We start from the raw sequence: 25896 nt of genomic DNA on the forward strand, positions 1-25896 counted from the left end.
CCGTAGTTCTTTACAGTCAGAAGGGCATTCCTGACAGTCAGGAACGTCCTTCTCCACAGCAGCGCCTATAGTGCTGTACAGTGTGAGCGGGGGGGAATGCCCCCTCCTCTCCTGATAATACTCGTCTATGGAGTACTATGAGCAGAGGGAGGGCGTGTTCCTCCCCGCTCACACTGTACCGCACGATAGGTGCTGCTGTGGAGAAGGACGTTCCTGACTAACTGTCAGAAACGCCCTTCTGACTGTAAAGCGCTACGGTACTGGGACCGATAGCGCTTTACCCAGGGCACAGATCAGCGCACTGTCGCCATTCCAGCAGTATATAGAACTGCCTGTGCCCAATCTGATGAAAGGTCCTCTTTAAGGATGCTGATGAACACCTCTTCTCATGAATAGAAATGATTGTTAGACACACGTCTGGCCCTGTCTGTCTTCTCCTTGACACCTTGAGAGATGTCGGGACAGTCTGTATATATTTTACCATGAAGACTTCAATAAATTTCCATGTTTTTATAAGAAGCCGAGCCGAATTCACCCTAGCATACAGTATTTTACATGCACATGTATTATTTTATTAATTTTTTGCGTAAGGGAATCTGGTAGAGCTGGCTGAATCTGTTTGTAACAAACCGGATTCATCCTGAACATTCAAAAGTTTCAGATTCGTAACAGTAAATCAAAAATAGCATTTGTCTACTGACCACCATGGGTGGGCAGGGCTCCTGGCATGGTGGTGGATACACTGAAAGATGCACAAGTGTTGGCAGCACATTACCCTTTATGAACAGGCAGTGCTACTGATGCCCAATTCAACTGAACTTTAGGCTGAGGCCCCATGTTGTGGATAAGCAGCTTTTTTGAGCCAAAGTCAAGAATGGCTACAAAAGGAATACGAAATATATAGGAAGCTCTTATACTTGTACCTTCTGCTCAATCCACTTCTGGCTTTGGCACAAAAAAACACAACAAAATCTGCAACAACAAAAAAGCTGCGTTTCTGCAACGTGGAGTCTCAGCCTTAAACATTGCACAGTGCTGATTTCAACCAATTATTATTTCTGATGCAGGACAGGATGGGTCCTCCACAGTGCTCGACTCTTGGTATCTCCTCTCCATTCTGGCTATGCGATAAGGATCCCAAACATCGGGCCCATATAATACCACAGAATTCTGAAGTATGGTGTCTGAAATTTTTTTTTAAGTGTTTTACAAAATATTATGTTATGTTTGTATTTGGGTCATGTTTGATGATACGCTGCACCACCCCATGGTTTTGCCAATCTTTATAAATAATGCAGTATAATGTAATGACAAGCCTTTCCACATACTTCCGCTAGCATTTCCCTTTTCATTTAGCAATGTTCATCATAGTCTCAGTAGCAGGAAGTGCTTGTGGCTATTACTACATTATCATATATTCAAGAACCCCGTATAAGCTGATGCTCTCTTCTCTATTCTGCCCACTTTCTGCTTAGCACTGGCAGACGGCATTATTTCTAAGTGATACCTAGATAATCGGACCTATATAGCCTCCTATAGATCTATGCTCTAGGTCCAGTATTATACAGGAGCACAAACTCATATCAATCTACTGTGAGTCCACCACATACCATTTCATAGGAGTATTCACAGAGGCACACACAATACACACTATCAATACGTCCAAGGAGGTCTATCGAATAATCACATTTTGAGTTGTAGAAATTTCTGCAAATGAACATTGAATAAATTATTTTGAATGGGGCTGATTTGGCAGTAAATACATGGAGGACCAGAACAAGAGGCGGACTGCTAAAATAGTGGCTACAGGCGGAGCCTGATGGACTCTATGGGGGTACATTGGGTATCATTTTATAACTGACACAGTTTCGGATGGAGACTGCAGCACAGGTATGAATGTGGCCGTAGCCATAAAACCGCTACAGTAAAAAGCGTGGCGGCAATGCATCTCTGTTTATCCTATATCGCTTTTCACAGAAAGCACGTAGAGGAATCCTCTGCAGACTTTGTTTCCATTCTACCTATAGGGAAACCGCTGGTATTTCCATAGGTATAATTGACATGCTGCGATTTCCAAAACCGCAACGGTTTTGCATATTGCAGGGTATCCGATGTGCGTATTTTATTGCAATGTATGGATGGGATTCGCTGGGATACGCCTTAAAGGTGTAGTGTCACAAAGAATATATATCTTCTCTCAATAGGTAGAGAATAGATATCTGATCGGCACAGATCTGACCACTGAGACCTCCACTGATCTGGAGAATGGGGATGTTGCTAAATATAGGTGCACCCCTTAGCAGCTAGGGCGCGCGCTCATTCCCATTCACCTGAGGTTGCCAAGTGTCTCTTTTTTTTTTTTCACTCTATGGCTGGAATCATCATTTTACACGTTTTATCAGTAATAATTGTCACTACATATGTAAAATGATTCAAAAACTGAGAAAAACCTTGTTTACCATAGCAACCAATCACAATTCAGCTTTCATTTTTATAGGGCTCTTGAAATATGAAAGCTGTGCTGTAATTGGTTGCTCTGTGTAATAAGGTTTTCCCTTATCAGTTTCCTTGCCCATTCCAGCACGCATGCTCAGATAACCCTACAACAAATTATTGCAGGCGCCTAAACGGCGCATGTGCAGAAGACAGACATAGCAGTGGAATCTGCCGGGCTGGAAAGTGTATCGTTGGAAGGGGCGCGGTGGTGTCTCCCTAACCCCGCCCCTTACATCCTGCAGGCGTCACCTTCCCCATTCGCTCACACGTTTCTTGGTAACCGCGCCCTTGTCTTAAGCCTCGCCCACTGTCAGCCGTCTAGATCATGTGGTCAAGGCCGCGCCCCTCCCATCCCCCACTTCCGGTGCAGTTCGGGATGTGGCGTTCGTGACGTCATTTGGACCGCGTTGGAAGCGCTGCCGGGGCTGAGCGTGACGTGGCAGAGAGACGAGTATCCGCCGGGCAACTGAGCAGAGCAGTACAGCGGCCGCCGAGCACCGACCCCGACCATGGGCCTCACCATCTCCTCGCTCTTCTCCCGGCTGTTCGGCAAGAAACAGATGCGAATCTTGATGGGTGAGTGGGCCCGGCCTGTGACAGAGCCTGCAGCAGTGTCCTGGGGGGAGCCCTAGCCTGGCAGGGGAGCTGTGTGAGGGTGCTGTGACTGAGGCGCCTATAGACCCCGGCCCTGCCACTGGCCTCAGGTGTGCCCTGTACTTGGAGCCAATTCTCAGTGGTTACAGCTCATTGTAATCTGTGACATTCAGGGATTCTCTGTAACTTGTGCCATGTGATGCTCTATAGGGAGTCCTGTCAGTATGGTCCTAGGACCCTCAGTGGTGTATCTATAGGGGGTGACAGATTAGGGGGTCGTGCTACACTCTCCTGAATTACAGATACTCGCTGATCACTGTAGGGCACCAGCCATGATCATTGCGGGGTGGGGGGTGACTTGTAGAGACCCCTTTAATCTATACATTTGTCCATTTCCTCACTATGTGGAAATAACTAAGTGCTCGTCCAGTTTGGATTCTTATGGGTTGCCATGTAAGTTGCCCTTTAAGTTGTGGCGTCTTCTATAAGCAGTAACGTGTTGGGATCTGTCCCCACTTTCAGCTGCTGATCTGTAAAGGGGCCGTTGTTGGTTTAAACGATTTCTCCCTTAACTCACTGGCGGCGGCGAACGATGACTTGTCCGTCTCCACCACTTCTTAACCATCCCTAAAGGACCTTATATATTGTTTATTACTTGTTGGTCCAGATCGACTACCCTATATGTGGCACGGCCAGCTCAGTGGGTGCTATACGGTACTGCTAAAGAGGCCGATATTATGTAGAAACGGTGAACCATAAAGGGACGGTTAAACACTCGCTGCCCCTGCGTCTACTTGGGCTGGACCTCAGTTTTTCAGGCTGGTTTTGGTTCTGAGTCCCATGACCCAGTAGCAGAGTGTCTCTTCCTACTCCCTCCTGGTTACCTGTACTGTGAGGGCTGGAAGATTACATCACTGTAATAGTAAGATATTCCCTATAGTACAGATAATACCAGGAAACACTAGAGGGGAGGCGGATCAGCTCGGGTGCCCAGTACTGGCTCCAAGCAGGTAACCCAGAGTCGGGATCAGCCCATATAACAGCTTAGTTAACGTTTTCATCCAAAAACCTAGTGAGATCCTGAAGTAGCCAGATGTAGTGGAGAGACCTCTGAACAGGAATTTCTGGCGCACGCATGTCCGCAGCTCCAGACTCCCTCGTTTCATTCATAGTATAACATGTCTATTGTACTTCTATGTGTATCCAGTGTCACTCTACTACTAGCAAAAGGACATAGGTCTCCCAGCAAATCTCTTTTGTTGGAAATTTTGTCCATTTTTATTCATGAAACTTTTTAAAGAGTAATCTGTGGCGGAACCCAACAAATGTTTCTTTCTGCAGCGCCCCCCACAGGTGCCGTGACCCATTTCACAATTTAATGCAGAGTCCCCTAGCGCAAAGGATACTTTGTAGCCACTAATCTGTCTCTATATATTTGGAAATAAAACTCTTAGCAGGAACTCTTTACACCTTTCCTCCCTCCTGGTTGTATAGTTATGGTACTTAAATGCATCGGTGGTACTTTAGGCTCTGTTCACATTAATGGGTAATATAGTGCATCTGGCTAAGCTATTAAAAAAAGCTTCAGACTGTTAAATGAAATGTCTTCTCTATATGTAGTGTATAGATATATCTGCAGCCGTAGACTACCCATTAGGCAGACACTTGTATGATTTGTGCTCACACGTAGGAACTGGGGAGGGGAGGACTGTAGGATCTCCTTAATCCTACTTGTCACTATAGGATCTCCCACCCACTGACAGGTCCACATCACTTCCAGGCCGGCCCATGTCAGCCCCTTTGTTATTCAGGAATGTGACACATCAGACGTGACCTGACCTGTGTGACCGAACTCGAGTCTTGTCCGAAACCTGCACCTCTGAGGTCTCCTGGTTGTCTTGTGAGATTATGCAATCCTCTTATCTTCCTGTTCCGGGACTCCTTAGTGATGTGGAAGGAGGCGCTGTGTAATTTTCTATAAGGGTTTCCTTGTATACAGTGTTAGAAGTGATAGAGTTGATGGAGATTTCTACTTATTTTCTCGCTTTACACTTATTTAGTTCTTAAAAAGAAACAGGTTGTTAAAGAGCAATTGGGAGAATTCTTACAAGATGACTCAACATCGTATCCTGAACCTATAGCAATTCTTTCATGTATTAATGGCAGGTTCAGGGAATTTTAAACTTCTATATAGCAGATGTTAACCATATGTGTAAGCGTCCTTCTATATACCAATTACCCATGACAATCTAGTATACGGTAAGGAGAGCGCTGCTTATTGGAGGAGCCTTTACACTAAGAAATTGTTGGGGATGAACATCTTTTCATTTTTATTACTGCAATGTAGTCGTAGTCAGATGGTAGGTCACCAGTCTAGGTGGGTAGTTTAAGTAAAGGGCCCTCATGTCGTGAAAACGCTGCAATTTGGCTGTAATGTTTTACGGTACCTGCAGTACAGTTCTGGCTGATCCCATCCACACATCGCAGAAAAAAATCTGCAGCGGAAAGGCTACTATTTAAAAAATTGTTGTGTTTTTGTAATTCACACCATTGTGTTCCGTATAGGTATAATAGAGGCAGAGAAAACTGCGCTGTTTCTGACTCAGTCTCTTCCGAAGCGCTTTTTGGCTGCAGCTTGCTATGCGGGACCTTAGTCTGAGACGGTGCTTTTTTGTTGCAGATTTTGGATTGAGCTGAAGGTAGAAGTATAAGAAGCTTCCTATATATTTACTATTCCTTTTGGAGCCATTCTTGGTTTTGGCTCAAAAGAACAGAGCAAAACCTGCAACAAAAAAAAGCTGCATTTCCACAACGTGGGGCCTACAGGTGTTTTCCAGCCATATACACTTATATCCTATCTATAGTATTGGGAATAGCTGTCCACTGGGACCGCTAACAAAGAATACAGGAACACACAAGTTCTCCAATGAAATGTAGCACTGGTGGGCATGCTCAGCCAATTTTCTATTCACGTCTATGGTTACTCCAGGATTGTTTCCCCATGGATGGAAGATGAATCTGTTTAGTGAGCACAAACATTAAGTGGTTGCATTCACACACAGCAGATTGCTGATCTTACAATAAAGATCTTTAGTGTATCTGAAGATCGGTGATATTTACATGGTCAGATGGCAGGAATTGAGTATGTTGGCTTTAGTCTTGCCCACTACTTTTTCTCGTAGTAGATGAGGTGTCTGGCAGGGACATATTCTCTCTACATGTTATAACTGTCTTTTATTGTAGGGTTGGGGTCAAGTAGCTTTCAACTGACCCTTTTCTCTTGTATAGCAAGTCTAAAGCTAGTCCTACATACGGGGTCACTGTCTGCCAATGGCTCATGCTGCTATCTCTACCCTATACACATGTATGCTTGTGTTCTGGAGGAGAGTGCTGGGAAGCCACTGCCAGATAATATCCCGAAGAACAAAAGGATCGGTCATTGAAATCCACTTGTCCTGTCCTTATCTCTCCCAACATCTGCTGTCAGTGGAGATCAGGACGACTCCTTTCACATGAGATGTTTATGGGCTTCTTAACTATCTCTGAAGGTCTCATCGATCTGTTGCATGTCATTCCTCCAAGACTGGTATCAAACATCAGATCTTGAGACCCCTGAATCATCTGACCTTCCCTGACATGGATGTAATTGTCACATCTTTATTATGTTATTTTCACACTAGAATGGTCCAACTACCTGCTATAATAGCAGTCACCTAGTAGCCCATGGACCCCATTGACGATAATAGGCAGGCGAGAAAGCTGTGCGGAGATTGCAGGCAAATACTATGGCAGTGTCCAAAACACACATGTGAATGTAGCCTTAGTGCGCACATTTTTTTTATTTTTATTTTTTTCCAGTAGGTTTCAAGTAGCCATTGACTAGTCATCGGATTGTACTGAATTTCAGGAATCGTGTCCAAGCAGTGGTACCCAGCGCGGTGTAGTCAGTGTGCCCTATGTGGCAGGCAGGTTTGGCACCGTTCCTCCTCCTGCTTGATTAATCGCTGGTATTTGAGGAATGTGAAGGACTGTATAATGGAGACTCGGGCCCGGCTGTGTACGTGTTTCTACCAGCACGGAAGTAACATGCTCCTGTGCTGATGTGTGCACCTCCTGCCTGCACATCTGATCACGTGCTGTCTGAACCCTCCTGTGACCGCATTGCCCATGACGGCATTGCTGCAGGTAGATCCATCCTGTTGACTCCATCTGCATCACTCTGATTTGTAGCTGTACGTACACTTTGCAGAATTGATCTGGCTCCTTGTGACTGTTGCCTGCAGCATGACACTTGTTAGCACCGGACTGTCAGCAGTGCTGGTCCTTTGGTAGGTCAGTTTACAAATAAATGGCTGAAAGGTTTTTGTTTTTTCATGGAGCAGATTAGTCTTCCAGGAGACTGTAAGGTCCGTGGTGGCAACTGCAGGTGACTCAGGAGGATTGAGATCTAATAGTGCCTACCAACCACTAATAGATTTTCTCTCTATATATATATATATATATATATATATATATATATATATATATATATATATATAGAGAGATATATATAGAGAGATATATAGATGTATGTATATATATATATATATAGATATATTTGTGTATTTCTGAATGTGATCCCGCTGACATATTGGTATATTACTAATTTGTCTCGGTAGTTGGAAAGCATTATTGGTAGTTCAGTAAATGGTCAGTCCATTATGTTTTGTGTCCGCCGTTACGGCTGGCGGCGTGTTTTCCTATTTTGTTTGCTCGTTGCTGCACATGTCTGACGTGTCCTCCTCGGCATCGTCACAGCAGACTAAATTGTTTGTTCTGTTAAGTGGAAATGGGAAACCTTATACTACTGACATTTACTCTGCCGTTATCATTGACTTGTCATGTATTTACTTAGACAGCCAGCTAAGGGCATCTAATCCACCCCGAACCTCACACGTGAGTTAGAATTGCAGTCGGTCTATTGCAGGGGTCAGCAACCTCTGGCACACCGGCTACTATCAAACTAGAACTCCCAGCATGCTCCATTCACTTGTCTGGGAGTTCTAAGATGTGCATAGTAACTGGCATGCTGGGAGTTGTAGTTTCACAGCAGCTGGAGAGCCAAAGGTTGCTGGCCAAGGGTTATTTTGAAGCCGTAAATGGTAACTCCACACAAATCCAGTCCCGACACTAACTCCTCAGTCCAAGTCTATTGTTTTGATCCCTTTAGTTAAAAAAAAAAAAAACCCTGTTTAAAAAGCGGTTAGCTAAGAAACCACACAGACTCCATAGACTATAATGGGGTCCGTGTGGTTTCCGTTTGGTGTTCACACAAATCATGCAGAAAGAAAAGTGCTGCAAGTAGCAATTTTCTTTCCACATGTTTTGTGCGAAAACTACATGGACCCCATTATAGTCTATGGGGTCCATGTGGTTTCTTAGCTAACGGCTTTCTAATGCGTTTAGTATTCCGTTCGAGGGGAGGGGGGATCCTCAAGTGGGCAAGTGAACAGAGACAGGTGGACCAAGGTAGGGTTGACATGAGAGCAGTGGGGGGGATTGGTGAGGGTGCACCCCTTAAATCATGCTTTAAAAAAAAAAAAAAATGTATTGGCTATGTTAATGGCACAGGGCGAGGCAGACAAGCCAAAGGCTGATGCCTCTAGCAGTGCTTATTTGCCATAGAAACATGGGTGTAATGATAGTGGACAAGTGGGAATGTGACCAGGCCCTGGGGGGTAGGGAAGGCTTCTGCTGCTTCCAACGCATGGCAGTTTAGGAACTCTGACCAAGACTGCGAACACTACTGCTCAGTTGACAGCTGGGCCAATGCAGTACATAGAAACAAAGGATCAGTGGTGCAGAAATCTTACTGGGCCCCTCCAATCAGTGGGGCCAATGTATTCAGTTTACAAGGCATAAAAAAGATGAAAGTATTTGCACAAGTCAGGTTTTCATGCAAAAACTTGTAGCTTTTTTTTTTTTTTCCGCAGCCCATGTTTCTTTACGCTGTAGCTTGCCGTGTGATCACTTACGCCAGTTTACAACCCATGCAGAGGAGTCGTACAGTCTCCCAACACAGTAGATATAAAGATTGGCGATGAAACCGCATGTCGCCAAGTCTTCCCTATAGAACGTGCGTAAGACTAGTGATCAGATTTATATAAACACTCGCATGTGGCAACCAAACCAATAAAGTGGGTCCTCTCTGCCGCTCCTCGGTCTGTCATTAACTTGTACTATGTTTATATTTCTGCAAACAAAATGGCTGCCGTTTGAGCGTAGACAATAGGGGAAGTCATGACCATGGACTGAACTTGTCCGACCTGTTCTGTGTACTATACTCCACTGTTGTAGTTTATTTAATGGGTACAAACATTATTATCCATTGTGTTGGTGTTTGCTATGTGACAGACTGTATAGTACAATATATATATGACTGGAGTAGTAGGTATACGCCTGATAGTCTAGTATATAGCTGGCATGTACTAATGTATGTGTATTCTTATTTCCAGTTGGTCTTGATGCAGCCGGTAAAACAACAATCCTGTACAAGCTGAAATTGGGAGAGATTGTCACAACCATCCCTACCATTGGTGAGTGTATATATGGCTTCAGAGCTGAAATCTCCATCCTCCTTGCCGGTATAGTGAGTGCATTCACACAGCTTCCTCTTGTGACTTACAATCTGGTAGTTATTACACCATACACTGTATACTGTGGTGTATGAAGCTCAGCTAAGCTTTCAGGGGTTTGTCTGTCAACAAACTTGTTGACTGTTTCCAATAACAAGTAGCTGATTTTTCAATGGAGCTGTGAAATATAATGTGAGCTGTAATGCATTGACAGAGGGAGATCCATGTCTGCACAACTATTTAAAGGCAATGTATGCCCATTTTTAAGACTGCCACCAGGGGTGGATTATAATAATGACAGAATTGGTTCTAGTTGGGGCCCTACAGCAAGTAATTGCCCATTTGCCCCCATTATAATCAGTCTACAGGAGGTGAGGACGTGTTGGGTGAACTTCACAAGATTGACACAGCGGTTTAGTTCGTACCGTTACTCTCCTCCCCTTAGCTCCGGCATGTTCCCCTGCCCTCTTCTGAGGTTGAGGTCATGCTTATGTCTGGGAGGTAACACAATTTACTTGCTCACCTCCCCTAGGCCTCAGAGTATATAATAGCAGTTCTGTTTGGGCATGTTCTGTCCGAACAACACTACAAGTGGAACGTCGGTAATAGTTTAATAACCTAACCAAAATATCCATCACGAACAAAATCTTCTTGACTATAAGTTTTGGTTATTTTTTGATAAATTACCGATCCTTACCAGCAGCTCTGTGCAGACCAGTTCATCTTCGTGGGAAGAGACGACAAACATAGTAATGTAATCTCATCCCTCAGTCGTGTTAGACTCCATCTGTTCTCGGCTTTGTGATTGCGCACGATGTAGGGGACTAATGTGTGAATGCAGTATCAGACTACATGGAATTTGTTGTCTGTTACCATGGAGACACAGATTTGCAATAAAGCTGTATAAAATAAATGATTGGATTTTAGTAAAGACATATTGGCTATTTTTATCTGGTTTTAGATGCAGAAACTAAAGTTTTGGAACCGGGTAGTTTTCGCTGTAGTTCCTGGTAGCTGCCCACCGGCCATCATGCAGCAATAATTGCAATGCTGTGAGTTCACCCCCGCAGCACAAGACTCTCTGCGTTGTGAGTTTTTGGGCAGTGTGTGGATGGGATTTGTTTAACCCCTTTCCGACATCCGCCGTACTAGTACAACACATGTCAGGTGTTTTACTATGGTGGCCGCCATAGTTTTTAACCCCTCCGGCGCAGTGGTCAAAGGCGCCATTTTCCCGGCGGTGCATGGGTGCCGCCATTTTGCCGGTGATCGCCGGCGCCTGGAGCAATCTCCAGGGCAGACGTCACATTTCCATGACAGACCGGAGCCTTGTAAAAGGCTCTCCAGCTTGTCTGCAGTGATTTCCTTTTGCAGGCTGGTCTATTCAGCCTGCAAAAGAAATGATGATTTTTTTTTCAATGCATTAGCATTGTCATGCATTGCATTAGTGATCAGACCCCCTGGCATTCAAGACCCCTAGGGGGTCTAATAAATGCAAACAAATTTAAAAATAAAAAAAAAAATGTATACATTTTTTCATTTTTAAGTATTAAAAATTCAAATCACCCCCCCTTTCCCTAGAACACATATAAAAGTAGTTAAATACTGTGAAACACATACATGTTAGGTATCCCTGTGTCCGAAATTGCCCGCTCTACAAATCTATAAAAATATTTTTCCTGTACGGTAAACGCCGTAGCAGGAAAAATAGTCAAAAGTGACAAACCGCCGTTTTTTCACTGTTTTTAATTCTGATAAAAATTTGAATAAAAAGTGATCGAAGCAAAAGCATTTCCCGAAAATGGTAGAACTAAAAAGTACACCCGGCCCCGCAAAAAAAGACGCCCTATGCATCCCCGTACATGGAAGTATAAAAAAGTTACGGCTGTCAGAATATGGCGACTTTTAGAAAAAAAATTTAACACTGTTTTGGATTTTTTTTTTTAAGGGGTTAAAATGTAAATAAGGGGCCATACGGTGGTTCAGTGGTTAGCACTGCAGCCTTGCAGCGCTGGGGTCCTGGTGTTCAAATCCCGCCAAGGGCATAAAACCATCTGCAAGGAGTTTGTATGTGCTCCCTGTGTTTGCATGGATTTCCATCCCATATTCCAAAGTCATACTGATAGGGAAAAATGTACATTGTGAGCCCTATGTGGGGCTCACAATCTACATTTAAGAAAAAAAAAAAAAAGTAAATAAAACCATTTAAATTTGGTATCCCTGGAATCGTGCCGAAACACAGAATACAGGTGACATGTCAGTTTGGCTGCACAGTGAACACCGTAAAACTGAAGCCCGTAAGAAAGTTACAGAAATGCATTTTTTCTTCAAATTCACCCCATTCTGAATTTTTTTCAGCTTCCCAGTGCATTATACAGAGTAATTTATGGTGGCACCATGAAGAAAAATTTGTCCCGCAGAGATTAAGTGCTCATATGGCTCTGGGAGCGGAGAAATAAAATATTTATATATATATATATATATATATATATATATATATATATATATTTACATTTACACTTGCTAACCCACTGCAAGCATGCAGTGTGAATGTGCAATACCAAACACAACCTGTAAAGAGAGAGTGGTGCTGTTTCCGAAGAAAAAGCAGACCCTAATCTAAATATTAGTGCCCTACAAAGAGACTATCTGAAGAGTACAATTGGCATTTGTGAGGCAAGTGTGTAATCCAGGGCTGTAGAAGATTCTTTGTAATCTATGACCTAGCAAATCAATAGGAGGGCAGGAGATTAATTGCAGAAATGTAAAGCTGAAACAAGTAACAGCACTTTGCATAATAACGCTGCTTTAATAAGCCCCCTGGGTGACTGTACTGAAGAGATCTCTCCCCCCCCCCCCCCCCCTTCCTACACGGCCCAGCGTATGCTGCCATGTACTGAGCAGCCCAAGGCATGATGGGAGATCTAGTCCGTATACCAGGCGCTGAATTGTAGAATCTTAAACAGTGAGAAATGGATAAAATATATTAGGGAAATGTGGAACGTGTTAAAGTATTTCTAAGTCAGATGAACATGTGCAGGTCTGAGGTGTGTGCTGTACGTTCGCTCCATGGACCCATCATCAATGAGCCAGAAGTAATCATCCGGAGTCTTTCTTATGGCCATGTATATGGACCCATGATGGTACATGGGGGTGTGTATGGGGCCATTGAAAATAATGGGTGTGTGCTAGCTGTTATAAACATGGCTAGGGAACTGACAAGACGCAATAAAGCCTTCTCCATAGGATGGGGTATCACTGGCTGAGTGTTGGGGCTCAACCATTGGGATCCCCTCAAATCAAGGATTGGGGTCAGAAGAGTGGTGGTCAGACAAGCATGCGTCCTTCATCTCTATGGGACTGATGGAGCTCTGTACTTGGCAGTCCTATAGAAAGTAAGGGCTGTCATTGCTGCACATTTCTACAGTACCTAATAATTACCTTCAAGGACATCCCTGAAGGAAGGGGGGGGGGGTTAATTCCATGAATTTGGGGTTAAATTACAGGTTCATTTCTTACCTTGCATCTTATATATAATTGTGTTTTATAGGTTTTAATGTGGAAACTGTAGAATACAAAAACATCTGCTTCACCGTCTGGGATGTTGGTGGCCAGGACAAAATCAGACCCCTTTGGAGGCATTATTTCCAGAATACACAGGTAGAGTATATACGGCTCTGATCACACGGCCGTAATGGCTTCTGTAATCACATTATAAGTGACACGTTCAGGATATCGCATTGTGTTATAATCGTGACATATGATGTGTTAAAGGGGTATGGTATTCTGAGCTAAAACTACTAATGACATGTCCTAAGGAAGGTCACCAGTATTAGATTGTTGGGGGTTCAATATCTGGAAACACCATGGAGCAGCTTGTGGCAGGAAGCAGAGGGCGATCACCATTGTAGTGACTGAACCAAATCCACTCCCATTCAAGTGATTGGCAGCTGATCTGCAGTAACCTGGTCTGACCACTACATGCAGTACAGCGCTGTCTCCTTCCTGCTCCATTCTCTGTATTGATCAGTAGGGGTGCTGGGTGTCAGATCCCACCTGATAAGATATTGATAACCTGTCCTTAGGATAGGTCATTAATATTTTTTAGCCCTGAAAGCCCCTTTAACCCTTTACTATCTTTAGGATTGTGTCTGCCATTTAGTTATGAATCTGCTGAGCTACTGGCAGTCTCTGTGTTTTGCCCAGTGTGAGGGGACAAATATTAGTAACTAGCTTTTACCCGCGACTTCGTCTGCGGTGATTTGAGAATTGGGTGGACACAGACGTGTGAAACTGTAAAAGTGCTTTAAAAAGTTTGGTGGGCTAGCAAATGTGATTTGATGTGTTATATTGTGTATGTTGTGATACAGACAATGTGATGTGTTATACAGCCTGTGTACAGGAGTATATATGTATCAGGTACTGTATATAGCAGTGATATGAGAAACATGTAATATATAGTATATACAGCCTGTGTACAGGAGTATATATGTATCAGGTACTGTATATAGCAGTGATAGGTAATACATGTAATTATATAGTATATACAGCCTGTGTACAGGAGTATATATGTATCAGGCACTGTATATAGCAGTGATAGGAGATGCATGTAATTATATAGTATATACAGTCTGTGTACAGGGATATATATGTATCAGGTACTGTATATAGCAGTGATAGGAGATACATGTAGTTATATAGTATATACAGCCTGTGTACAGGAGTATATATGTATCAGGCACTGTATATAGCAGTGATAGGTGATACATGTAATTATATAGTATATACAGTCTGTGTACAGGGGTATATATGTATCAGGTACTGTATATAGCAGTGATAGGAGATACATGTAATTATATAGTATATACAGCCTGTGTACAGGGGTATATATGTATCAGGTACTGTATATAGCAGTGATAGGAGATACATGTAGTTATATAGTATATACAGCCTGTGTACAGGAGTATATATGTATCAGGCACTGTATATAGCAGTGATAGGTAATACATGTAATATATAGTATATACAGCCTGTGTACAGGAGTATATATGTATCAGGTACTGTATATAGCAGTGATAGGAGATGCATGTAATTATATAGTATATACAGTCTGTGTACAGGGATATATATGTATCAGGTACTGTATATAGCAGTGATAGGAGATACATGTAGTTATATAGTATATACAGCCTGTGTACAGGAGTATATATGTATCAGGCACTGTATATAGCAGTGATAGGTAATACATGTAATATATAGTATATACAGCCTGTGTACAGAAGTATATATGTATCAGGCACTGTATATAGCAGTGATAGGTGATACATGTAATTATATAGTATATACAGTCTGTGTACAGGAGTATATATGTATCAGGTACTGTATATAGCAGTGATAGGAGATACATGTAATTATATAGTATATACAGCCTGTGTACAGGGGTATATATGTATCAGGTACTGTATATAGCAGTGATAGGAGATACATGTAATATATAGTATATACAGTCTGTGTACAGGGATATATATGTATCAGGTACTGTATATAGCAGTGATAGGAGATACATGTAGTTATATAGTATATACAGCCTGTGTACAGGAGTATATATGTATCAGGCACTGTATATAGCAGTGATAGGTAATACATGTAATATATAGTATATACAGCCTGTGTACAGAAGTATATATGTATCAGGCACTGTATATAGCAGTGATAGGTGATACATGTAATTATATAGTATATACAGTCTGTGTACAGGAGTATATATGTATCAGGTACTGTATATAGCAGTGATAGGAGATACATGTAATTATATAGTATATACAGCCTGTGTACAGGGGTATATATGTATCAGGTACTGTATATAGCAGTGATAGGAGATACATGTAATATATAGTATATACAGTCTGTGTACAGGGATATATATGTATCAGGTACTGTATATAGCAGTGATAGGAGATACATGTAGTTATATAGTATATACAGCCTGTGTACAGGAGTATATATGTATCAGGCACTGTATATAGCAGTGATAGGTAATACATGTAATATATAGTATATACAGCCTGTGTACAGAAGTATATATGTATCAGGCACTGTATATAGCAGTGATAGGTAATACATGTAATATATAGTATATACAGCCTGTGTACAGAAGTATATATGTATCAGGCACTGTATATAGCAGTGATAGGTGATACATGTAATTATATAGTATATACAGTCTGTGTACAGGAGTATATATGTATCAGGTACTGTATATAGCAGTGATAGGAGATACATGTAATTATATAGTATATACAGCCTGTGTACAGGGGTATATATGTATCAGGTACTGTATATAGCAGTGATAGGAGATACATGTAATATATAGTATATACAGTCTGTGTACAGGGATATATATGTATCAGGTACTGTATATAGCAGTGATAGGAGATACATGTAGTTATATAGTATATACAGCCTGTGTACAGGAGTATATATGTATCAGGCACTGTATATAGCAGTGATAGGTAATACATGTAATATATAGTATATACAGCCTGTGTACAGAAGTATATATGTATCAGGCACTGTATATAGCAGTGATAGGTGATACATGTAATTATATAGTATATACAGTCTGTGTACAGGAGTATATATGTATCAGGTACTGTATATAGCAGTGATAGGAGATACATGTAATTATATAGTATATACAGCCTGTGTACAGGGGTATATATGTATCAGGTACTGTATATAGCAGTGATAGGAGATACATGTAATATATAGTATATACAGTCTGTGTACAGGGATATATATGTATCAGGTACTGTATATAGCAGTGATAGGAGATACATGTAGTTATATAGTATATACAGCCTGTGTACAGGAGTATATATGTATCAGGCACTGTATATAGCAGTGATAGGTAATACATGTAATATATAGTATATACAGCCTGTGTACAGAAGTATATATGTATCAGGCACTGTATATAGCAGTGATAGGTGATACATGTAATTATATAGTATATACAGTCTGTGTACAGGAGTATATATGTATCAGGTACTGTATATAGCAGTGATAGGAGATACATGTAATTATATAGTATATACAGCCTGTGTACAGGGGTATATATGTATCAGGTACTGTATATAGCAGTGATAGGAGATACATGTAATATATAGTATATACAGTCTGTGTACAGGAGTATATATGTATCAGGTACTGTATATAGCAGTGATAGGAGATACATGTAATTATATAGTATATACAGCCTGTGTACAGGAGTATATATGTATCAGGCACTGTATATAGGGGAGATACATGTAATTACAATGTGATGTGTTGTATTGTGTATGTAGTGATACAGACAATGTGATGTGTTATATAGTGGAAAGCTATACATGAGTCCCCCTTTGACAACAATAACAAAGGATTAAGTCCCGCCCTTCCTATTTCCGGTCGAAGATCTCTTTCCGGTTTTGAGAGTTTGCCATGTCTAGCAGGGGTATAGGCATACTGTTTCGTGGTTACGACGAGCCTGCTGCAGAACCTCATTTGCTAAATGCTATACAGTATATATATTTATTTGCCGAATGCTATATATATGTATAGCATTCGGCAAATGAACACTGATTCTGCAGCAGGCACGTCCTTGCCACGGGCAGGCAAGAGTTTTTCTCATTGGAATGAATAGTCCGATGTTAGACTCCGCCTCCTCAGACGAGCCTCTGGCAGAACCAGCGTTGATTGGCCAAATCACTGGCAACTGGCCAATCAACGCTGGTCTATTCATTTCAATGAGAAAAAGTCAACTGGTAACAGCATACTTACCTGCTCGTAGCAAGGACGAGCCTGCTACACAATCAGCCTTCATTTGCCGAATGCTATACACTGTATAGCATTCAGAAAATGAGGTTCTGCAGCAGGCTCGTCGTACCCCGAGGACCATACCCTGAAGTACATACCCAGCCCTGGTTAATTCACTAAGGAACAGGAAGTCTTCTTGCCGCCCTTCCATTGCGCATGTGCCAACCGGAAGTTCGCAGGGGGACTCATGTATATGTAAATGTGAGTGAGTAGAGTGAGGGCTACTCCTGAGGTGACAGTAAGGAGTGTGCAGGCAGGTTGAGGCAGGAAATGCCAGGCAGTGTGTGTGAGTCTACACTCACCGGCCACTTTATTAGGTACACCTGTCCAACTGCTCGTTAACACTTAATTTCTAATCAGCCAATCACATGGCGGCAACTCAGTGCATTTAGGCATGTAGACATGGTCAAGACAATCTCCTGCAGTTCAAACCGAGCATCAGTATTGGGAAGAAAGGTGATTTGAGTGCCTTTGAACGTGGCATGGTTGTTGGTGCCAGAAGGGCTGGTCTGAGTATTTCAGAAACTGCTGATCTACTGGGATTTTCACGCACAACCATCTCTAGGGTTTACAGAGAATGGTCCGAAAAAGAAAAAACATCCAGTGAGCGGCAGTTCTGTGGGCGGAAATGCGTTGTTGATGCCAGAGGTCAGAGGAGAATGGCCAGACTGGTTCGAGCTGATAGAAAGGCAACAGTGACTTAAATAGCCACCCGTTACAACCAAGGTAGCCAGAAGAGCATCTCTGAACGCACAGTACGTCGAACTTTGAGGCAGATGGGCTACAGCAGCAGAAGACCACACCGGGTGCCACTCCTTTCAGCTAAGAACAGGAAACTGAGGCTACAATTTGCACAAGCTCATCGAAATTGGACAATTGAAGATTGGAAAAACGTTGCCTGGTCTGATGAGTCTCGATTTCTGCTGCGACATTCGGATGGTAGGGTCAGAATTTGGCGTCAACAACATGAAAGCATGGATCCATCCTGCCTTGTATCAATGGTTCAGGCTGGTGGTGTCATGGTGTGGGGAATATTTTCTTGGCACTCTTTGGGCCCCTTGCTACCAATTGAGCATCGTTGCAACGCCAAAGCCTACCTGAGTATTGTTGCTGACCATGTCCATCCCTTTATGACCACAATGTACCCAACATCTGATGGCTACTTTCAGCAGGATAATGCGCCATGTCATAAAGCTGGAATCATCTCAGACTGGTTTCTTGAACATGACAATGAGTTCACTGTACTCCAATGGCCTCCACAGTCACCAGATCTCAATCCAATAGAGCATCTTTGGGATGTGGTGGAACGGGAGATTCGCATCATGGATGTGCAGCCGACAAATCTGCGGCAACTGTGTGATGCCATCATGTCAATATGGACCAAAATCTCTGAGGAATGCTTCCAGCACCTTGTTGAATCTATGCCACGAAGAATTGAGGCAGTTCTGAAGGCAAAAGGGGGTCCAACCCGTTACTAGCATGGTGTACCTAATAAAGTGGCCGGTGAGTGTATAGCTGGGGCTAGGAATCCTGCTTTTGTGAGTCTCCTACTAGGAAGCCATGTTGTTTAGTGGCACCAAAAGTAGCCTGTGACTCAATCCTGAGGGAAAACTATGTTTGTGGAAAATTGCACGCATATCCGTCCAGGCGGTTTAGCGTGATTGAGGAACAAACATCCAAACTCACAAACATCCAAACACACAAACTTTCATATTTATAATATTAGTAGGATTGGGGCTGAGCTACAGTCTGATATAATTTATATATAAAATTAACATTCAGGGGTCAGTGATCCTATAGATGTTTGGCTGCTAGTACATGCATAGTATGTTTTTCTCCTGTCCTGACTCCTTACAGTCGGTGTAATTTACAGGAAAGAAGGAACTTATAAACCAGAGAATATTCTTGGATGAGCAGGCAGGGCTTAGCAGAGCGCTGTCTACTTGGCAGTGTATGGGCTCATAGGAATTAATGTGCCTGTATTTTGATCTTTTACCGTAAAAAGTACGGTCGTGTGCCATATGAGGCCTTAGGGAAGGGGACAGGTCGCAGCTGCCAAAATTTTGCTATAACATGTCTGCTTTTCCACATTTAGCCTCATAGTGATGGCTGATGCATTTCAATATCGTTCTTTCTCTTCTAGGGCCTCATTTTTGTTGTAGACAGTAATGACAGAGAGCGAATCCAGGAAGCTGCAGAGGAATTACAGAAGATGGTAAGTAAAATGAGTGGAATGGGATTGGAAAATCGTTTCTGCCCCATTCTTTATCTTCCAGTAATTCTTTGGTTTTCTTCTTGAGACAAGTCTATTTCTTGGAATAATTTATGGGTCTACAAAGAAGGCTGGGTTCACACCGTGCAGTTTACGGTTTTTTAAATGAAGGCAAAACACGTCTATTAAAAATTTTTTGACGTTCCAGGCTGCTGTTAGATGTGCAATGTGAAACCTAGCCTAACTGTGGTTCTGTGTATCTAAGAGCCTGTTCACACTACAGTCATTTTCTTTTCTGGTCTATCAGAGGATTGGAAAAACTGAAAGAGAAGCTTTTCCTTATGACAGACACAAATGGAAGGTCTCTTAGTATCAGCCTTCATTTACTTTAAAGGGGTTGTCAAGATCCCAAGTATTTTGGATAAGACCCTGCACAGATCGGCTGCCGGAATCTGCATAGTGTGTCTATGGGTGGAAGCAGCTCTTCTCCTATACAGATGAATGAGAGCGCTGCTGGTATAGTATATGGCTCTCCTGAACTCTGTATGCTTCTGGTAGAGGACTGGTGCATGGCCTGGGTGTCAGACTCCCACCAATATGATGGTTATGACCCAGGTAATCCATATCCAAAACACATGGGCTCTTGATTGACCCTTTTAATGTTGGGGAGGGCAGTATAGGTCCCTTCAGTATTTTATTTCTTTCCATACCTGAAGGAATGGAAGCAAATGCAAGAGATCTGATGTTAGAGTACAAAGTCTATTGAAGTCAGGGGGCTGGCCTAATAAGATGAACAGGCAGATAATGATATAAATTACCAGTAAAGTTAAGTAATTTGTGAGTGGACCATTCAGAATAGTGAGGTTATGGCTTTGTGTTTAGGCTAAAGCTGTTTAAGGAGTTAGTTGCAAGGAGGGGGGTTACTAAAGGGAAACAGTCTAATGACTGGCTATATGGAGTTGTGAATTTTGAAGGACCGCTTTCCTCCAGCGCTGCCTCTATCTTCTCCCTGAAAATGGCTGCTTACACCAACTTACTGTGTAAGCAGCCACAAGAAAATGGCCGCTTACACAGTTTACTGTGTAAGCGGCCGTTTTCTTGTGGCCACGGGCATGCACAGTCGTCTCTGCCCGAGGCCCGATGGCAGAGCCGACTGCGCATGCCTAGAGGTTGGAACTCAGGACGAAAGAAGACACAGCGAGAGAGGGCGTTCCAGAAGAAGATGGAGGCGGTGCTGGAGATTTCTCTCGCAGCATTGGGGACTCCCCCAGTGCTGCGAGAGAACTCATTTGCATACCGGAAGAAAACGGGATTTTAACCGAACAGCGGGCAGAGAAGACATCTAAAGGTAGGAGATGAATAGCTTCTCTTAAGGCTTTTCCGACATGTTCGTCAGAAAGAAAGGGTATCCAATGATAGAATCCATTTAAAGGTCCTTATGGACGGGGGTTTAGTGTCCCAAATTGCCCACAACCCCCCTCCCCTTTCCAAAACACAAACTGAGAGATGAGTCCAGAGCCTGCGCAGTCTTTGTGATCATACACCACATCTTCACAGCACATTCACCTGTAGTCTGACTTTACAACATGGAGATTTGGAACACTAAACCCCAGTCCATAAAGACCATTGGGTGGTTTGGTGTTTCAAATCTCTGTGACAGGTTCCTTTTTAAAGGGAGTGTCCTTGTTGGAAAATTCAACATCGGACGCTTGTTTTCAGCATATTCAAAACTCTTTCCCTAACTCCCATGGAAAATAAATCTTTACAGTTTGCAGATTTGTCTTTGTAATTCATGTTATTACTTCTGGAAATGCGTAAATTCAGCTGGCATGATCAGTCGTCTGTCCCGATACAGTCGGACACTGTCCTCTCAATATATAGGGAGACACCCCGTTCCCAATATACATTACCAGGAGAACAGAGGGAAGCATAAAGCAACATCCTAGCGAAAGGAGCTCCTGAACGTGTTTTAGGGCATGCGAATATTTACTAAAAATATCATGTCAGGAGAGGAGACGGCTCTAAGCAATATTGCTGTAACATATGGCCTTGTCAGTGACTGGTACATAATATTCCAGCAACAGCTCTGTAGTGTGGGGGTGTCTTATAGGACGATCCTGCAATTCTGGACATATTTAATTCTATCTGCTCCGTTTTTACAATCTAAAGTCGTGATACAAGGCCAACTCATAGAGGACTTCATTTATTTTCAGCTCCAAGAAGATGAACTGAGGGATGCCGTGTTGCTGGTCTTTGCCAACAAACAAGATTTGCCCAACGCTATGGCCATCAGCGAGATGACAGACAAGCTGGGGCTGCAGATTCTCCGCCAGAGGACTGTGAGTATATTGCTCTTGCAGCATCCATTGTATAAATCCAGGGGTACTTAACTACTTTTAGTAAAGGTTCACTATCCTGCAAAGGTCCAAGCTGAATGTGACTAGTATTACATAGGTTAAGATTCCCCCACTAAACCCACCCCAATATAGTTGTAGCGCTATATCTTGTGTAACATAGTGATGAGCCCTCTTGGTGCCCCTACGTAGTATAATGCCATGTAGTGCCACCATACATTATATGCTACTTCAGTGTACCCCACATGGTATAATGATCCCCAGTTGGTGCCCCCACACAGTTTAACACCTTATCAGTGCACCACACTCTGAATAATGCCCCCATAGTATCTGAGCATAGTATTTTGGGGCTGCAGAAAACTCCCTACTTGTTACATAATGACAGGGACATTGGTTTGGGGGGGGGGGGGAGAGACTGATCTCCCAATCACTGTCCCCTTTGCACAGATATAGCACAGCAGTGGCAGAGCAGAGATCAGCAGTGGTCCCTGCTGCCTACATGCACTGCTGTGTAGGTAACAAGGGGGTATTGCCGATCCCTGTACTAAACTGCTATCCCATTTGCACAGAAGCGGCAGGGATAAGTCTCTCTCCTTACCGCTGTCACTATGAAGGGGCGAGGAGGAGGCGGGTGTCTAGACAGTGGTTTTGCCAGTTGAGTACTCTTTGTATAGATACTTCTAGATACATTTTTGTCTCATTTCTTCTCTTTTTCCTTTTTAGTGGTACGTGCAAGCAACATGCGCAACTCAGGGCACCGGTCTGTACGAAGGCCTGGACTGGCTATCGAGCGAGCTCTCCAAGCATTAAGAAGGTGCGGCGTTCAGCAGAGGACACAATGAATAGAAGTGGTCTAGGCGCGTAACATCCAAACTAGTTCTAAAATGGTATCAAGAAATGGAATGGGGGCAGCAAACACTCAAAAAGTTTCCAGATTCTTTTGTTGCCGGTTATTTTACCGAGTTTTTCATATTGCTTTCAGAGCAATGTGGCTAGACATAAAGCAGAAAATAATAAATTCTCCCTTATGTGAAAGTGTTTTTTCTGGTTTTACTTATCCTTTACATGCCTGGAAATAATTATTGTGATGCTATAGATTTGACTGCTTCCCCTCCCCCTTTCCCTTGTAATGCCCCCTCCCCACCTCGAGACAAACACTTACAATGTCGGTTGCAGCTCTCCTATGTAAAGTCGGGCTGTTTTAATTATTGCACACTTTGCCGAATTCTTGCTTTACTGATGTTTTTTGAAGAAGTGTCCCCACCCCCACCCCTTCATCTTCTCCTCCCACTTGTCATTCCTTAGACTTTCTGCTGGATTAAAACGTAGCATTCCATATCTATTTATTTCTCATCCATGCCAAAAAAATTGATTTTTTTCTTTAAAAAAAATTTGCCCGTATCAGCGGAGAACACAAAACACTATTTAAGTCGACACCAATTCTCATTTCTTTTAACCATACGTTAGCCAAGACTAACTTTTGCTTTTGCAATGAGGGTTGGTGGGTAAAGGCCTTTGCTGGAGCAAGTTTGCAATAACGCCTTTAGCTGAGAGAGCCTGCAGCGAAGGAGCCCCGGCTTGTTTTATTTCTCAGCAGATTGTCTCAGTTTAGGGTATTTTTTTTTTATGTTGCTTTCAGCTTTGACTGTTTTTGCCCATTGTACCATAGTTCTGCTGATGTTTTATTGTTTATTGGTGAACATATCTTCATGATGAAAGATTTTTTTTGTTTTTGTTTTGGAATTCCTCAATCTGAACAATTGACGTTTTCTTCATACCCCACTAAGAATTATTCCTAATAAAATAACAAAAAATAAAGTGGTTTTTGTATGGCTTATTTATACATTACTGGCATCATAATGGGTCACATGATTGTAACCAGTCACTACCCTCCACTGGCAGCTACTTAGGGGCCAGAACCAGCTTTGGAGCCCCAGGTCCAGGTTGAATGAATTCTCTGGAGGAAGTTAGTAAAATTTCAACTCCTGCCCCGTTATTAAAGGGCTTGATCGGTGGTGTAAAACTGGTTCATAATGGGTTAAACTTTAAAAGAAGCCTTACTATGGTCACCTGCCTTTGGGCACCTCCTGTGTTAGAAGGACCAAAAAGTAGAGACCAGGAGGGAACCCAGGTAGCACTGAAACTGGAGCATCAGGGATCTGAGGAGGTGAATAGTGATTCTTTTAACGTGATATGAGCAATTATAATTCCCATGAGACTTCTCCTTTAATAGCTAGGAATTGCATGCAGTCATGGCCTCTATTCAGATTCATGTGGGTTTTTTTTTCCCTTCATCAATTTAATGTATGAGAACGTACAGCCATTTATAAAGACATTTAACAAAGCACAAAAGTACGTTGCATGTAGGGTTCTTCTGTCCGCTTGAGAAGTCGGACATCTTCACTTGCGGACAGGGAAGGACGGGCACGGAGTGCAAAAGAACGCACCTGATGTCCATTGAAATGAATGACAGGTGTCACAGACACAGCTAGTGTCCGCTCCTAATGTCCGTGACAGATTTTGAGCAGACACTACCTTACAGATGTTTTAAAAAATAAAAGTGATCTGAATAGAACCATAGAGTGTCTAGGACAGCAAAAGGGTTTGCTGTGGTTTTTTTGGAGCCAAAGTCAGGAGTGGATTGAAAAGGAATGAAAAATAGAAAGGAGATTCTTAAACATTTCTCTTTTGTTAAATCCACTTCTGACTTTGACTCAAAAAACCACAGAAAAATCTGCAACAGGGGGCAAAATGATGACTAAGAGGAGTCTGCATGGTGCAGTGGTCAATCTTGTGTCCTGCTGCCCCATTTATAGTCTGACACTGAAATAGCAAATACCATAAATGCCGCTACACTGACATGAGGCAGTACCACTTTACATGCCATCTATAAAATGGTACTCCGAAATTGTCTCTAGTCCTAACTGATCTTAGATCTATCTTATACAGGTCCGTATTTTACCAGTGACCCATTGCAGGTCAACGTTAAGTCTCCTTCTAGAGCAAGGGTTTGGGCATTTATCTGTATTACCAATTTGCCACTTTTTTTAAAAAATTTTAATATTAAAAATGAGTTTTTCTGATATTAGAAAGGGAGATGGGTACTATATAGGCATCATATTAGAGACCCATGTCATACAGGGAGAAGAACTATTTGCCTTACAGTGGTATGGTAATTATCTGAACCAATCTTCATGCAGGCAATGCTGGACTGTAAAACCACATATGACAGGAGGAGGATTTCAGACTACTTGAGACTTGTATTACACAATACCACAGGCACTGGTAGTCATTACTTCAAGGAGCAGAGCGGATACTGTGGTGAACTGATATTTATTCTTCACATGGACTGTTTGTAGCTCAGTCTCATTCAAGTGAACGGAGTTGCAATACCAAGCCCAACAATTACATAATGTATAGCAGTATGCTTGGTATACCAGTAAGAAGCTGATCTGTATACTGTACCACCCACAGATAGTGATAACCTCTCCTGAGGCCCAGTACACATCTGCACATGGGTTTCTGTTCAGGCCGTCCGCTTGGGGACCCCCTGAATGGTAACCTAATCCGTATAAAAAGTGGTTAACATAGGAAACCCACAGACCCCATTGACTATAATGTGGTCTGTGTGGTTTCAGTTGAGAAAAGTGCTTCTTGTAGTACTTTTCTCTTTGCATGATTCGTGTGGAAAACACAGAACCTTAAAAAAAAAAAAAAAAAGTTCTAAATCACCTCCTTTCCCTAGAATACATATAAAAGTAGGGCTTGAACC

At 42.5% G+C, this 25896-nt stretch overlaps 1 protein-coding gene across 1 annotated transcript; it reads left to right on the forward strand.

The window, feature by feature from the left end:
- The first annotated feature begins 2834 nt into the window (after nt 1–2834).
- Nucleotides 2835–23942, forward strand: ARF4 (ARF GTPase 4). The gene is made up of 6 exons (XM_075287080.1): nt 2835–3072; nt 9585–9665; nt 13255–13364; nt 19702–19773; nt 21984–22109; nt 22848–23942. Exons 1-6 carry the CDS (start codon nt 3006–3008, stop codon nt 22932–22934), a joined length of 543 nt encoding a protein of 180 aa, XP_075143181.1. The 5' UTR covers nt 2835–3005; the 3' UTR covers nt 22935–23942.
- Nucleotides 23943–25896: the final 1954 nt, after the last annotated feature.

The sequence above is a fragment of the Leptodactylus fuscus genome, chromosome 9, assembly GCF_031893055.1.
Source record: "Leptodactylus fuscus isolate aLepFus1 chromosome 9, aLepFus1.hap2, whole genome shotgun sequence".
Lineage (NCBI taxonomy): Eukaryota > Metazoa > Chordata > Amphibia > Anura > Leptodactylidae > Leptodactylus > Leptodactylus fuscus.